The following is a 16,028-nucleotide window of genomic DNA, read 5'->3' as shown; positions in this document are numbered from 1 at the left end:
TATTGTTATGTCACACGAAAAGAAGATTTCATTATATAAAAAATGATTTTGATTCAGTTATTTGTCAAATTTAAGGTCTTGAATTTAATCATTTATCCTCTTTTGTATGTTTAAGCATATTTTTGGTGTTGATGGATTTTGTAAGAATTTGTTTGCCGATTGAGTTATACTTATTTTGTCGTAAATTTTGACAGTAAATATTTGGGGTCTATTGTGGATTGATCATATGTTAAATTTTATATTAAATTCAATATATATTCTTTTAAATGGGCATGCCATCGTCTGAATATCCATTCACCTCAGCGTAGTCTAATGCATCTTATGTTTAGTCTCCATCAATTTATTTCTTGTTTTGCCATTTTGGCAAAACTAAATTGATCTTAAATTTAATAAGTGGTTAAAGATAAAGGTGTCAATATATAACTGAAACCGTTTATCGGAATGGAAACCGACCGGTTATAAACTAATCAAACCACACCGTAGTAAATTGATTCGGTTTTGGTTTTATAAGCTATAATTCCGATTCAAAATTGAACCAAACTGAAAAATCAATGGTTAATCGGCACCTAGTATTAAAGACTTAAAGTGTTTTGAATTTCAATAGGTCTCTATGAACAAAAAAAAAAAAAACAAAGTACTAATTGAAAAGGGAGCGTCACTTTCACCTTTTTTTTTTGGTAAAAGGAGCTTCACTTTCACACAATCATACTTATTGATTTTCTAATTTATAGGATCATAGTTAATTAGTTATAATATATGTAGTCTTTTATATATAAAGTATATTGTCATTGGCATAATAGATGTATATTGTTTTAACTCTTTAAGAAATTTAATATATGTAAGATTCACACTAGTTGTTAGTGTATATAAAACGACATTATTAATCCCCTGTAAACCGGTTGTGAACTGAATAACAAAACCCGATTAAAAACCACTAAAATCAAAACCGGATGAAAACGATTATGATTTCACCTTATTTCTATCCGGTGCGATTTTGATTTCACTTTATCAAAATGTAAACCGAACTATAATCGAATCGAATAACCAAAACCACACTGTTTGACACCCCTAGTTAAAGAAGCTCAAGGTCATATCCACAAATTGCCCACTCCGTTGAAATTATCACTTAGCAGTTACAAAATGGCATGCCTTTAGGATAGCTACCTAGTAAAGTTGGAATGAACTATTGTTCGGTAGAGCACAGTAGACTAGGGACATAGGTAGGATATAAATCATCATTTTGATGGTATTTTTTCAAAACTTCAGCTGATAAAGCAGAGAGCTTATTTTTATTTGTATGATATGCTGTTTCAAACCATAATGTCTCATCACTGCTTCCAACCTAAAAATTTTAATCTTAATTTGAATCTCTCATCTTCCCTCTAGTGTAGAAAAACAACCATTTTTGTTCATATTCAACAACTGTTATATTTTTGCCTTAATTTAAAACACGAAATCACCTTGAACAATTGCAAATTACCATGGAAAGTAATAACATTTGTTCCATGTTTTATGAGGAATAATGCAACTTTAAGATAAGTTTAGGCTTTCTCTAACCTAGTTACAAAACCTGGTTCAATTAATATCATCATTAATCGAAATTAGACACCAATCCTTGAGTTGGTCGGTTCAGACTTTGATCATTAGTAGCTATCAAACAGGTATACAAAAATCAATCTAAGTAATAAATCATTAACTTTAAAGTGATTATTGAAGTCCAATTATGATAACCATGTCTTAGGTTGACCAAATTGGGCAATAGTGCAATATATTTTGATAACCATTATTAAGGTTTTTCTTTTCTTGGGCCCTTTATTCCAATCAACTTACTGGTAAGTAGAGATTGCAGAATCCTATGTGCGTCATGGTTCAAGTAGATGGAAGATTCCAATTATAATTTAGTCAGAGGTGGCCAAAATTTTTTTGAACCCTAGAAATTCAATACGATTCAAATTAACTAGAATTGACAGTCTGATTTTGATTCTGATCCCTCCAATCATGTTGTGCTTCCATTTGTTGGATTACTTTCCCATTGACCATTAGGGAGTAGAGATTGTAGTACCATTTTGACATTGGCCATCAATTCCAATCTTAGTTCTGTTGACATAGATCGAATCAACCTAAACCCTAGAAATTCAATACAAATTAACTATAATTAAAATCAATATCTATTGATTCTGATCTGATTAGAGGCAATATTATTCTGATTCCTCCAATCATGATGTGCTTTTTTTTTTTTTGGGTGGGGGGGGGGTGGGGGATAATTTTCCTAATGGGATAATACAAGAGGGTAGGAACGATGTTTGGTGGAAACCCATCAAATAATTAACATCTCTAGGTGGGTTAGTTGGATAGATTTGATTTATGTATTATGTAATTAATTGCTCTTAGATTTCAATCTAACTGTTGAAATGGTTAATAGCACCTGCTTATGTTATTACTAATTACGATCCTCCGTACAACATCGATTACACTAGGTGGAGTATTGCCATTTGCCTATGTGTAGAACCCACATTCGTATATAAGTAGTTCCACTATAATAGTGGATCCAACCATTTGTAGTTATATTGGCCCGCACTCGTAGCATTTTTTTAGCTAATCTAATGACCTATTTATTTATTTATTTATTATTGGTGCCAAGCCCAAATAGGAGTAGACGATGATCCAAGAGGGGCCAGCAAGGGGACCCATTAGGCTACACCTATTACTAATCTTGATCTTTTCTAGACTTATGCTAAACCCAATTGTCTAGATGGCTGCTGTTGAGATGGAAAATTTTATTTTCTATAAATTAAAAAGAAAAGTCTACTTGATGAATGTTACCCTACATTATACCAAGTTCATAGTAAGCTGAACGAGCTATCTATCTAGAAAAGGGGGGGGGGGTTTCTTGTTTCAAAGGTTGTGTAGACTAGTGGTGTACCCAACCTTGTGTCTGCCTCTCCCCTTGTCCCACCTACCAAACTCCAATGTGCCTGCCATCTATTAGATTACTAAGAGCGGAATATGTCTATCTTTTCTACATATTGAATATAAAGAGAAAATTTGTTTACCCCCATAAAAAAAAAAAATAAAGAGGATTTTTTGAGTAAGCCACATAGAAGGGCACACCAACGAAATGTGACAAAAATGATTTTGTACATAAGAGGATAGCGAGAACATTCTATGCGAGAGAGAGAGAGAGAGAGAGAGAGAGAGAGAGAGAGAGGGGCATAACCTTTTCACTTAGATATATGTACATAAAATGACACTTAAAAGGTGGCTTTCTTACCAGATATTCATTGCAACGATTGTACATGCTAAAGTGCAACAGAAATGATTAAAATTTGCATTAAAAGACTCTTGTGTGTTCGATGGAATACCAATGTTGGATTTGATGAAGAGATTTATGTCATTTATCAAGGAAGCTATGGCCATTTGTTCAAATATGAAATATTGATTTATAATTCATTCAAATTCAAGTATTGAGTCTTGAGTCTTCCACAAAAAAAGGAGGGATGGAAAGAAAAGAAACAATAATCACGAATGGTCACACAAACTAGACACATGATTGGAAGTTAATGAAGATTAGATGAATTTGTAACTTCTTTAAAAAAAATAAAAAATAAATACATTGCCATATTTAACTTTTACAAAATTTTAATAATAACTATAATGAATGGGATTATATTTTTTTTTTTTTTGCTAACGATTAGTATCCAGGCCTTTGGTTTGACTAGTCCTATAGGCCTATATTGACCTCACAACCGTATAGATCGGGTCGTACCAGGATTGAATGAGAACCATTCAACTTACATTAGAAGCAGTAAAGAGTATTAAATTCTCTCGTATGAATGGTCAAAGCTGTGCCTAGTGGGAATCAAACTTAGGACGTCCGAGATGAATGAAATTGAATGATATCACATCTATGAGGATTGTATAACAATGGTTAACCAACCTTTGCTATAAATTAAAAGTTGTCAAAGTTGGTGTGCTACAACTCACATTACATCATTTTACTTGTCCCATCAGATGCCATCCACTCTCATCAACCATCGTCCATTTATAACATATTCCAGCTGTTCATTTCAAGTAAATTAATGGAGCACCTGTAAAAAAAAAATTTTAATTAATTTATGGCTTCAAGTAGCATATGTAAGTGTCTACCAAAAAAAACGTAGCATATTTAAGTATCATGTATTTGCTTACAAACATGATAATGAAATATATCGTAATACTAATAGTAATAATGACAATTGTTATTGAAGAAAATAAGAAAAAGAATAAGAGGGGATATATTGTGATTATTCAAATAAAAATATAAAGGGAAATTTTTTCCTACGACGTAGGAGTGTAGTTTCTCTTTTATATTAATATATTTATAATATTTTTTTTCATCTAATTTGAATGTGTGGGTCCTATGTGGATGATATATTTTTTAAACAACCATTAATGCGGGGTGTAGATTTTTTCACAAATTGAGAGTTTGGAGTAGGGGTGTCAATCGGTCGGGCTGGGCCGGTCTCAATCGGGCCTAATCGGGCTTGGCAGTGTGAAATCCTTGCACCGTGAAAGCCGGTTTACTTAAGCTAGCCTATACTTAGGGGGGTATGATAATCGAGCTTTAATCATGTTACCTTAAACGGGCCTTAAACGGACTATGGACCTATTTAATTATAAACGGGCTCTAAACGTGCCTACCCTAAAATCATTTTTTTTTAAAAGGATTAAACTATTAACTTTAAAACTGCTAGATGATAACATTCATTATTCCGGAACCAAGGGCATCATGTCTTTAACAATTGAACACTTGATAACAATTGAATGTCCCATTTAGCAAGATCCAAGGGAATCATATAAATATATATATATATCCAAGGGAATCATGTTTTTAAAATGTAATATAAGTTGCAATAATTACACTCTTTTTAACAATTGAATGTCCCAATAAATGTGAATATTGTAGTCCTATATATTCTCTACTCATATTTTGTAGTATTGGTGGTAAAATAGGTATTTAGGCTTTTTTTAAGGGGGTTGGGCCGGTCGGGCTAAATGAGTCAGTTTTAGCGGGCTTCTTAAGTGAGTCGGGTTGGTCGGACGCCCGACGGGCTAATGGTCTGCACTGTGAATGCCGGTTTAATAAACGGGTTGGGCTGAAGCCCGACATGTTTATTAAACGAGCTGATTCAGATCGGGTCTTAAGCGAGTCGGACTCGATCTGGCCTACCAGTGCGGGCTTAGGATTGACACCCCTAGTTTAGAGAATCCTCTCCTAAAATGAAAATATTATATTAATTTCATGACAAATTAAAATATATATTTTCTTACATTGAAAGTTTGTGAAAGAATCTGCACTCCTCTCAAATAACTATAATGAAAAAAGTATCATTCATATGGGCCTATATATTCAAAATATGAGAGATAAAAATAATATAAAAAACACGTGAGAGGAATTTACACTCCGACAGCGTGCGAATATTGTTCGATTATTTTATATACACATGTTAATTGTTGATTATTATTACTAAGCATTAAACATTTATTGATAAAAAGAGGAAAAGTGGATAAAGCTTATCTATCTTCATCTAGAGAGGGGCCCTCAGGATGATGGTAGTACTGCGTTTGTATTGAGTTGTGAAAGAAAATAGACTATTAGATGTTTCCTTTGGTTGAGAAAAGGAAAGTGTGCAGCTCTGTTCAGCTCCATTCAGACAAAAAGGTCACCGTCCATGTATCATCAGTGTACTGCTGTCTAGTGCCTTTCAGAGCTCACCTCATGGCTAGGGTTTTTAAGCCCATCAAGAGTCTAGGTCCCAACTACACCTGGCTTGGGCCCGAGTGGGACTCTGGGCATAGGACCACAAGCCCTACACGCGCGCATGCTGGTCTCACTAAGTGGGCCTCATAGCAACCCGATGAGGACTCTGCGAGCATGGGCTGTCATCAGTCATCACCGTACGTTTAACAGACAGTGGTCCTCCACTCCTTCCCCAGTCTATAAATCGAACCGGTTTTACCGGTTCGGACCGAATAGGAACCGACCAAATCACCAAAACAAATCGAACATGAAAATCGAAGAATGGGTCTTCAAAGAAGGGACAGGGTTTCGACAGTTCAAGGATGAAGCCGTCGCCTGGAACATGAGAATCGAAATAGTAGAGCTATGGAAGGAAGGAAGGAGATGGAAAAGGGTTTAAGAAATCAGGGAACGAGGGCGGGTGCTATCGAAGTTTCCAGCTATCGGATAGAGGAATCCAAACCACTACGTTCTTCCGGAAAATATGTGAGTTCTGCAGTTTGATTTGATTTTCCAACGAATGAGAACAACAGGTGGTATCGAGGTAATCAATTAATGAACAGTTGGGTAGCAGCACTCCATTACAAATGGCAGTGGTTATGAGATAGTTCCACTGCTGCGTTCTCTTTCTAGGGCAACCTCCGAATTGCTAATATCAATACCGCCAAGCTTCCGCCGAAGATATTGTGTGACAAGCGCATGAGGGTATGTGGGTTGTGGCTTGTGAAGCTTCTCCTTTCTAGGGGCTACGGAGCCCATGGAACCGTTGGAGAGCCTGGTGAGTGAGGTGACTTTCTTGTCTTAGATTTCATCCACCCAATTTATTGTTAAACATAATTAATTTGCACGATATTGCTAGGATAATTGTTGTCCTTAGGTTAATACGTATAATTGTTCACAACTAGGGATGAAATTGGATCTTCTTTTCACATAATTGTCATACTATATGTTCTCAGGAATGATGATTTCAGATAAGTTTGAGCACATACATGCATGTGTATATTTAACTGGATCACATAAAAATCTTGAATGGACCTCTGTCAGTTACAGTTTTATTTTAAAGGTTTTAAAATGAATTTAAGATTCAAAACTCCTATGTTTTGCTTTCATTCCCCACAAGCGCATGCATTTTCTGCGTGGTTTTTGTCTCCTGATTGGCCGCCTATCAGTGGGTGCTGGTCGTGTCTCCCGAGAGCACCATTTCTTAGTCACTGGGACCATGGGGAGGAGCCGGTGCAATAACCAAACATTAATATTGCAATGTGATAATCAACTATCTTGGGATGAGTCCGAGGGACACTTTCCATTTGTATATAGAGGACAGTAATGATTGTTGAAAAATGTTAGAACCATTTTAGAAATACTTTCTTGCTCTCTTTCTCTCTTTCATATTCTTTGTTTGGGTTACTTTTTTTCAAATATTTTTGTGAGAGTTCTTTTAGTTCCCTCTCCTTGTTGTTGAGTACAACTCCAATGTGTCCTGATGTGGCCCAGAAAATGGGTGCAATGACTACTGGATGGGATTGTTGGGGGCTTTTTTATTTTTGAGGCTGATTCGTAAGAACCCGGTTTGCACCATGGGAGGCGTTTGCAGTCTTAAGGAGAGTGACCAATGGCACGACACAACCCCTTTGATTTGTTAAGTTTCTTCATGCTTTGTCAGGTTTGTGATGCCATCTTTGGTGTTTCGAGATTGACGTTATCATCCACAGTTTGTCCTTGATTCCGATAAGTATTTTATTCCCCTTGTTGCACGTGTCATCACGTATGTATTGGTTGAATATTTCTAAAAATGCTTATGACTGTAGAGTTGCTTGATTATTTGCAATTCTGATTACTTATATGACAAACCTGCTAAGGAGAGTGTTCTCTTGTATATCAACACAAAATGTATATGAATGCATGTTCCTTCAATGTTGAATAGAATTGGAGAGAGGGGTGAAGTGCGTTGCTGCACCTCTACACATGAGTAATGGTTTCTTTTTTTATAGAATTGAAAGTCTGTCCAATAGCTGTTCGTGTTTAAGAGGTGTTATGGTTCAAAATATATTTTATGACCACGATTGTTTAATTCATTTGTGTTCTTCTAATTTGTAGTGATTGCACCTCAATTTTCATCTTTGCACTCAAATGAAAAGGACAACAATTATGTTTTTATTTCGTTCTTTACATGTGTGAATAATGAAGAGGAAAAAGAGTAATGATGATACTTGAAAGTAAAGACTCTTTTTAAATTTTCTTGGATTGAATGCACGAAGGGAAAGTGAGGTCGGTCTTGGCTTGCACTTTTCCTAGAAGCCTCATCCACTTGTTTACAACTGTGCGCCTTTCTTCTTACAGGAAGTTACTTTGTTAAAATTTGTGATGATTGAATATTGAGTTTTGGTTTGATAGTCATGTGGCAGTTTTGTGCGATTCCCCCCCCCCCTTTATGCGATTTCTGTCCTTTTATTCTTCTTTGCTTTCTTTCCCTGTTCTGCTATGTTCTCTGCTATCCTAGCGCAATACAGGTTCACCAAGGATCACATTAAACTCAATCGTCCATCACTTCAAGGCTTCAATTAGTGCTTCTAAGCGACCCACCCTGTAAATCCCTAAGCTGAAATCTTGCTAGAGAGTGAAATTTCGAATTGGGATCAAACATGTTTTACTTCTACCGCCAGGAGTTGTTGCAAAATGGTTTAATCCCAGTCTGTTAGGATTATTAGTGAGTGCATTTAAAGGGTAGTTAAGTTGCAATTCCTTACTTGAGATTTCAAATTGGTCGAGGGTTGATATATGAGAACCCCTGTTCGAATCAAGTCTAGTTTTCCGCCTCTTGCTTTGGCTAGAGGTAGAAGATCACCTATCTTCCTCACCCCCCTTTCTCGGTAGTTGTTTTAATTAATGTTCTATTTCTCTCACTTTCTAAAATACCTATCCCCCTCGTATTATTTACATCTTGCTGTTAAATTATTTCTCATTCTTAGTTTGTCCTTTTCAAACAACTTTACTATTACCCATGAATTGCAACTTTTCCTTGTTAGAGTGTCTTTATTAATTTACAGAATTTCCATCCACTTGACTATTTGAGTTATGTATTATCTAGGTGGGCTCATAAGCAATCTAAACTAGGTTATTAGAACCCGGGATCCGCATCAAGTATATATTAATAATTATTATAAATGTTTTGGAAACAATTTTATGTCCAATTTAGGGGGTTTAAACAGGTTGTTCGGTCAGTTTAATTCATGCACCAGTCCAAATTGGAGTTGAAGTGTTAAGGTGGTATTTGGTTTTGGGTTTTTATAGGGGTTTCTTAATGGGCTTTTAATGGTCCAGTATCTGTTTGGTTCCGGTTTTCTGTATGTAAAATGGAAAATAATGTAAAGACAAAAGAAAAAAGTTTTTATTGTTTTTTCCATTGTTTTTTGGTTTACTTGATACAATTGGTTTTGGTTTTGTGATGATTCCTAGAGACCCAAAAGCAAACATGACTGGTAAGGGATTAGGATTGGTTTTTTCGGTTGGTTCTGGTCGGTCCAACCTGTTTGGTTGATTTTTGACACCCCTGGTCTAGTCAATGGTTTAGATTTTCTGCATAAGATGTCTAACGAACGTCGGTGGTGACAATAATTATTTCCATGCCCATAGGTCTGTTATGTGATATTGCAAAGCAGAGGAACTAAATTATAATTTTTTTGGGGGGCTTAAGTGTTCTAAGTGTATGAATATATTTATTTTAGAAAGTAAACATATTAAAATACCTGGGTGGATTACCTAATTGGATCCCACCTCTTGGCTTATTTTACGAGACACGGATATTAGTATAGGCTGATATTAAGGAGATGATGGGAGAGCATCTCTTCGTAGTCATGCAATTATATGAAGAGATAATTTTGAGTTAAGAAGAGGAGAGAACTCAATTTTTAATCATGAGTTTCTTTAAAAGGTCATCGCCCAACAGGCTGTTCTTCACTCTCGAAGTCATTGAGGCATTTAACATATTTCAGTTGTTCTCTTCACCCCCCTAATTTGTCTCAGCTTTGTTGTTAGAAAAAAGAAAAGAATATATCTTTCTATTGATTTTGCTTTCTTACTCAAGTCCATAGTTAACTTCAAACTGTCCAATCACTAGTCTTAAGCTGTTAGAATGTTGTGTCATCTTTTGTTGGCTATTCTTATCATAAGATTGTGTTTATTTGTCCTTACTCTACCAGTTTTGGTCTTGATCATGTAACCTTTGGATGATGTTTGTTTTCGACTCTTCTGGCATAAAATTGATAATAGGATCTTGCGATAGATTGAGGAATTCTTGTTATGGATCTCCCAGAATTTAAGAGGCATCTATAAGCAAACATATCTCATTTACAGATGTGAGGCACATAAATTAATAAATCAAGCTCCAAATATTGATTTGATTTCAAATAACTTGCTCATTAAACTCTTCTAATGAACATTCTCATCTAAAATTTTGCCAGAACTTCTAACGAGTTCCTCTAAAATCTCTTTTAGGATATGCAAACAATGATCACCTGAAGAAACTGACAATGGAGAAGCTTCATCTCTTCAAGATAAACTTGCTGGACTACAATTCTCTCTGCTCTGTCATTGCAGTATGTGATGGAATATTTCATGTTGCAAGCTCAGCTTCATCAGGAACAATACTAAATCCTGAGGTAAGGATAGTTCTCCTTAAGCTATGTAGATGTGATTATGTACATTAGTTGATTCATCGGTAAGGTTGGTTCGAGTCAGGAAACAGCCCTACACGGATCGGGGGTAAGGCTGCGTACATTATGGGAGTCTCATGCATTGGGTACACCCTTTTATGTACATTAGTTGGTTCTTGGATGTTTCAGTATGTGTGGTGGGGCTCATATCAAATATTTTGAGGTAATATGCATTTCTGCTCCATAGCTTAATTTTTTAACTGCATATTGTTTCTAGTGGCATATACACGACATGCATAGGATGACCTAAGGAAAAAGAAATCTAATTGAAAGATCCTAATCATATTATGCTACGCCATTCTTTTGGATGGTCAGAGGAAAGGAAGCATGGGTTTGGTCTTCCAATTGATGCATGCTTGGACTTTCAGAAAATGCTGAGCGATATGGATATCCCACTTTTATACATCCACCTTCCCATGTGTGATGCAGTACATGACTATTGTTGGAGGAAGAAGCCCACTTGAACCAGTTCTGGTTTTGTCTTGACAGCTGGGATGTTTGTCAACCAGCTCTATTATCTTACATGTGTGGGCTTGATGGGGGAGATCTTTGTGTGGTTCCCACTTGGAAATCGGATGCTGCATTCGAGGCCCCATTTGTTTGGGGGTGCAAAAAGGGGTGGGAAATGAAAAGTCGTGGGTCCTACATGTTATAGGGTTTAGAGGAGTAAAGGCAAGGAAGGGAAAGGGTAATAAAAGATGGGATGTAATAGAAAATTAATATTATAATCTATATCCTCACCTCTTCCACAAATTCTCATTGAATATGGTAGGACTTTGAAGAAGGATGGGGTGGGATAATTCCGTAGCCACATAAGCAGATGAAGCATTTAATGCATGTTATTTATTACTTTACCACCTCAAACAAACAGACGACTTTGGTTTTTGGAATTTTGTGGAAAACTTTAAAAGTATCCCACCCCTTTTTCTCCGCCAGACCTTTTTCATAAAACAAACAAGGCCTGACGGAAAAAAGTGGGGAGGGATAATTTGAAGGTTTTTCCATAAAATTCCAAAAAGGGTAGTTGTTTAGTTGCCTAGAGTGGGAAACTAACCAGACAACCATGCATTAATTAAGGACTTATGGAGCAAGAGAGTTATCCCACCTCACATTTCTTCAAAGTCTTTGCATTTTTTATAGGACTTGCGGGGAAGGGTAGGAATGTGGATTATTTATTACAAGAGGAAGAATATTGGTTGATTAAAAAAATAGAAGGAATTATTTTATTATACATAGGAGAAGATATGTTGGATTAAAAAAAATGAAGTAGATATTTAATTACAAAAAGAAGACAAGAGACCATGATATTGATTATTTTGTTATAAATTGGAATAAAAAATTATAAAATTTCACCCTTTACCACTGTTTCCTTTCCTTGTCTTTGCTATTCCTTGACCCCATTACTTGTGGGGCCCAAGACTTCTCCTTTTCCCCCTTTTGCCCACCAAACAAATGAGGCCTTAGATATTGTCTTCAATTTAGTTTATATTTTGTAATAGTTTCTTAGAACTGAAAGTATCTACTTAGTAGTTATGGTTGTTATTTTATTTAGTTTCCTTTTTGTTTCAGTTTCCATTTTATTGGAGTTGTAGTGGATCTTTTCTAGAAGAATCCCATTAGAGTGGCAGCCAAGTTGGCCTCTACACAAAAAAGGTTTCTATTCTTGTATCCTGTCCATTGGTTATTATAAATAAAGAGCTAGGGGCAGCTAACCCATGATTTGATGTTTCGAGAAAAAGGACTTTGTGAGTGTGCACTGTGGTGATTCAATAGCAGCCAAAGTGGTGAAGCCCAACTGCAGGCTTGGATGGTGACATTCCAGTAGCCTTCTTTCTCCATCTTCTTCTTCTTCTTCTTAATTCACTGTTTTGCCGACATTCCAGTAGCCTTCTTTATCCATCGTGGCCTCTTATTATGTGATCTCTGTTCCATTAATCCCTTATTATTGCTCTTCAAGTTCTTGTTTTCTTCTATTATTTTTATGCACTGTTTCAGATCTGAGATAGGAGTGTTTTCAAAGCATACATGTCTGAACTTCATTCCCTGTTTTCTGAGAGACTATCCATTAGATTAGGTTGAATTTTGACTATGTTATTCCCCTTCCTAATTACTCCAATTGACCCTAACTTGATGTCCAGCGGACTGCTAGATTATGAGATATGCAAGTTCTCTTTACTTTCTATTTTCTACCCATGGGTTTGTTTTAATCCAGCTATTAGTTCCCTTTTATATTTTAACTACTTACGCATCCCATTAGGACCCCATAGTAATGTTAGTTTCAGCCCCATCGGATTTGAATTTTTCAAAATTTATACATATTAAGTTTCTGTCCTATTTCTCAGTTTGGAGGTTCACCTAGATTCGGGTTTCTTTAGGTTGCTAATGTTTGTTTGCTTCTTCAATGCGTAGATTTCCAGAAAATGCTGAGCCGTCAATGTGTAAATTTTGGAAAATGCTGAGCCATCTCACTATCATAAACACATCTCCAATGGAGTTCATGGTGTTTTCTATAAAAATTCTGAAATTTTTTCTTGGATAGGTAAGGGAGGGTTTATAGATAACAGCGAGGGGGCTCGAATTCAAGACCTGGTGAGCATGGGTTTTTGCACACCACAGCTCAGCACAGTTGTTAATCAATATATAAATTCTTAAATTACTCTGTTGCAGGTTGAACAACCTTCTGTGCCTGATAAATTTTGGTCTGAGAAGGAACACTGCAAGGAGGTGAAGTTAACTCTTGAGAAATTTACTGTTCAGCATTACTAATTCTGCTATTAAATTCATGACATGTACTATCATCTTAAAGAATTCATCAGATTGTTGAGACAAGTGAATAGATGTTTCTGTCATCCAGGCTGTGATTTCTGGTACCCATGGTTTTGCCATGTTAATATCAATAAATTTTGTTCTCGTCTGTAATGTGCAGTCTCTTGTGCTTTTTGAATTTGTGCCACTGGCTTCTTCCCTAAACTAAGGGTCTTTTTCTCTTTTAGTGTAGTATACATATTATTTTTTCTTCATATGGTCGTATACAAAATGCATAGTATAGTCCATGTAGGGTGCTTTTTGAATTTTTGCCATGGGTTTGTCTGGCTTCTTCCCCAAGGGTCTTTTCTCTTTTAGTGTGGTGTGTACATTTTATTTTTTCTTTCATACTGTCGTGTACAAATGCATAGTATAGCGGTGTAGGGTTCACATAGACAAGTGACTTGTTGATGTTAATTAGGGATTTGAGCTTAATGTGCTGAGCTTTAGTGTCCGAGAAACCCATCCTCAAACTTCTGATGTTAGGAGCTGTACTGCTTGAATGAACTCAGCAGGGCTTTGTGTCAATTTGTGCTGTTTGAAGCTTGGATCCCTCAATACTGGGTGATGGTTATTCCCTTGGCTCTAGCATAGAAAGATGCTTGGGGCATTTCTGCTATTTAGGTTATGAATATGTCATGTGGTTTTTTTGAAAGCAATATCTTATTGCACAAAGTGAAGACTGGAGAGTCGAACTCGTTCAGTTTATAAGTGAAGAGGGACTTTGAATCCACTACGACTCTTGTGTGACAAGCGTTAGTTACTTCGAGGTTGTCGTGTTATTTTCAATAATTGACCGACTATCTAGTGCATATCCTCGGCAGCAGGAAGCAACAGAATGTCCTACCCAGATGGAAGTTTCGAGTTACAAGTCACAAGAGAAGAATATTATCATATTGCACAAGGTGAATCTTCAAGAACCCTTAAGATTTTAGCTGCTCAACATTTTTAGTAGTAGTAAGCTGTCTATTCAAATTGAATATTATGTTCTGGATTATCTGACTTTGGATCCTAATACCCTCTAACTAGATATGGATACCCTAAATGGATACAGATGTGAATCAGATTCGGTTTTTAATTATTTACTTACATCCCTATGTGTACTACATGTAAATGTTAGCGACATGGCAAATCAACGGTAGGATGATAATTTCTAGGAGGCACTTGACTAAGGGGTTTAGATAGTGTGCGAAGGGTATTGAGAAACAGTGGAGGGTATTTTTGACTTCATATACTAAGGGGTATAGCATTTATGATCCTAGAATCACCCACCGTATGAAAGTTTTATCAAGTTTTATTTCCATATCCTCTTATTTTAAGGTGATACTCTTCCTTGACATCGAATTTTGTCAGTTTCTTGGGAAAGAGAATTTTTTTTTTCATAATAGCTAATTGGTGGTGATGATGAACTGGCAAGTCAAGTCTAGTGAGGTTAGCAAAATATCTCAAACGTGTTTTTGTGTTTGGGTGTGTTTTTCTGATGTTCCTTGTCAATGCACATCTGAAAGTCTCTACCAATGTTTCCAAAAAATTCCATTCATTTGCCTAGAATTGTTAAGGCTCTAATGTCAAGTGTGAGACTTGCTTTATTTGAACTAAACTTTCAATTTCAACTAGCGGACAATTTTTTTCTGTATGGGAGCGGAAGATGCATTAGCATTTCCCGAGGATGCATTAGCATTTCCCGATCTTTGTTTCGACAGAGAGCAGGAGGTGATCCTCATCTCCTGGTCAAAGAACACTTGCCCAATAATAATATGTTTTTACAGATTGTAAGTAACCATATTTTCTGACCCACAAAACTTCATCAGAACCACCCATTTTGGTTGAAAAATGGTAATTTTCTCAGTCTCGATAGAGAAAGCGGGAGGTGCTCCTCCACTCCCGGCCAGAGAATACTCGCCCAATAATAATGTATTTTTACGGACTATAACCATATTTGCCCTAACCCACCAAACTTTACAAGAGCCACCCATTTTGCTTTGGAAATGCTAACTTTATGTAAAATTTGTGAGTTACACGGTCAATTAATGATTTTTTTTTAATTAATATCTCTAAGGATGTAAACAATTAAATGGTTTAATTTTGATTTTTACAATTTCAATAGTTTATGTTTATATAAATCAATAAAATAAATAATACTACTTCGAATCTTCCACATCCTCATAGAATTGTTTATGCTTTTTCTTAAAGCAATCATTCAAAATTCAAATTGGAATATATATATATATAAAATAATTTTGTGTCTTATCCTTCTATATAAGAGTATGTTTATATTAAATATGAGTCAGGTTTTTGGGTACAACATTTTTTCTGAAATCATTTAGGAACTGTATATCTGTTTAATAAACGGTTCAATTTTGAGGTTGTCATGGTATTTTCAATAATTGACAGATGATCTAGTGCATTTCCGTGGCGGCAGGAAGCAACAGAATGTCCTACCAAGATGGAAGCTTCGAGTTACAAGTCACTAGAAAAGAACCTCAGTTAGGGATGCTATATCCTGAAAGATGTACCAAAGCCAGATTTATGTTTTCTAGTTCTGAGAACACATGGCATATTGGATTGAGCTTTTCTTCACCCATGGTGAAAAATGAATCTCTTAATCCACCGGTTTTGATGGTTAGATGGAACTCTTGTAACAATGTTAATATTTTAGACTTTGTAAAAGTAAAGGTAGAGGAACTAGTGATAACTAATGGTTGGTTACTATTCACCTACGGTGAATAAAA

General features: G+C 35.9%; 1 protein-coding gene across 18 annotated transcripts; it reads left to right on the top strand.

Annotated features, from left to right (window-relative positions):
- The first annotated feature begins 6,087 nt into the window (after positions 1 to 6,087).
- On the top strand, positions 6,088 to 16,028 carry LOC122083394 (cinnamoyl-CoA reductase 2-like). 18 transcript variants are annotated; one of them, XR_006141648.1, is made up of 7 exons: positions 6,088 to 6,557; positions 7,274 to 7,442; positions 10,274 to 10,437; positions 10,517 to 10,654; positions 13,159 to 13,215; positions 14,124 to 14,201; positions 15,691 to 16,028. XR_006141648.1 is itself a non-coding variant. In XM_042651180.1 (5 exons), exons 1-5 carry the CDS (start codon positions 6,479 to 6,481, stop codon positions 15,785 to 15,787), a joined length of 447 nt encoding a protein of 148 aa, XP_042507114.1. In that variant the 5' UTR covers positions 6,088 to 6,478; the 3' UTR covers positions 15,788 to 16,028. The 18 variants fall into 18 exon arrangements, 4 of the variants coding, with proteins under 4 accessions (XP_042507114.1, XP_042507115.1, XP_042507117.1 ...); XR_006141642.1 differs by lacking the exon at positions 14,124 to 14,201 and adding an exon at positions 12,061 to 13,080; XR_006141643.1 differs by lacking the exons at positions 14,124 to 14,201; positions 15,691 to 16,028 and adding exons at positions 12,061 to 13,080; positions 13,812 to 14,113.

Source organism: Macadamia integrifolia, chromosome 7, assembly GCF_013358625.1.
Source record: "Macadamia integrifolia cultivar HAES 741 chromosome 7, SCU_Mint_v3, whole genome shotgun sequence".
Classification (NCBI taxonomy): Eukaryota; Viridiplantae; Streptophyta; class Magnoliopsida; order Proteales; family Proteaceae; genus Macadamia; species Macadamia integrifolia.
This window is presented reverse-complemented; position numbering and strand designations above follow the sequence as displayed.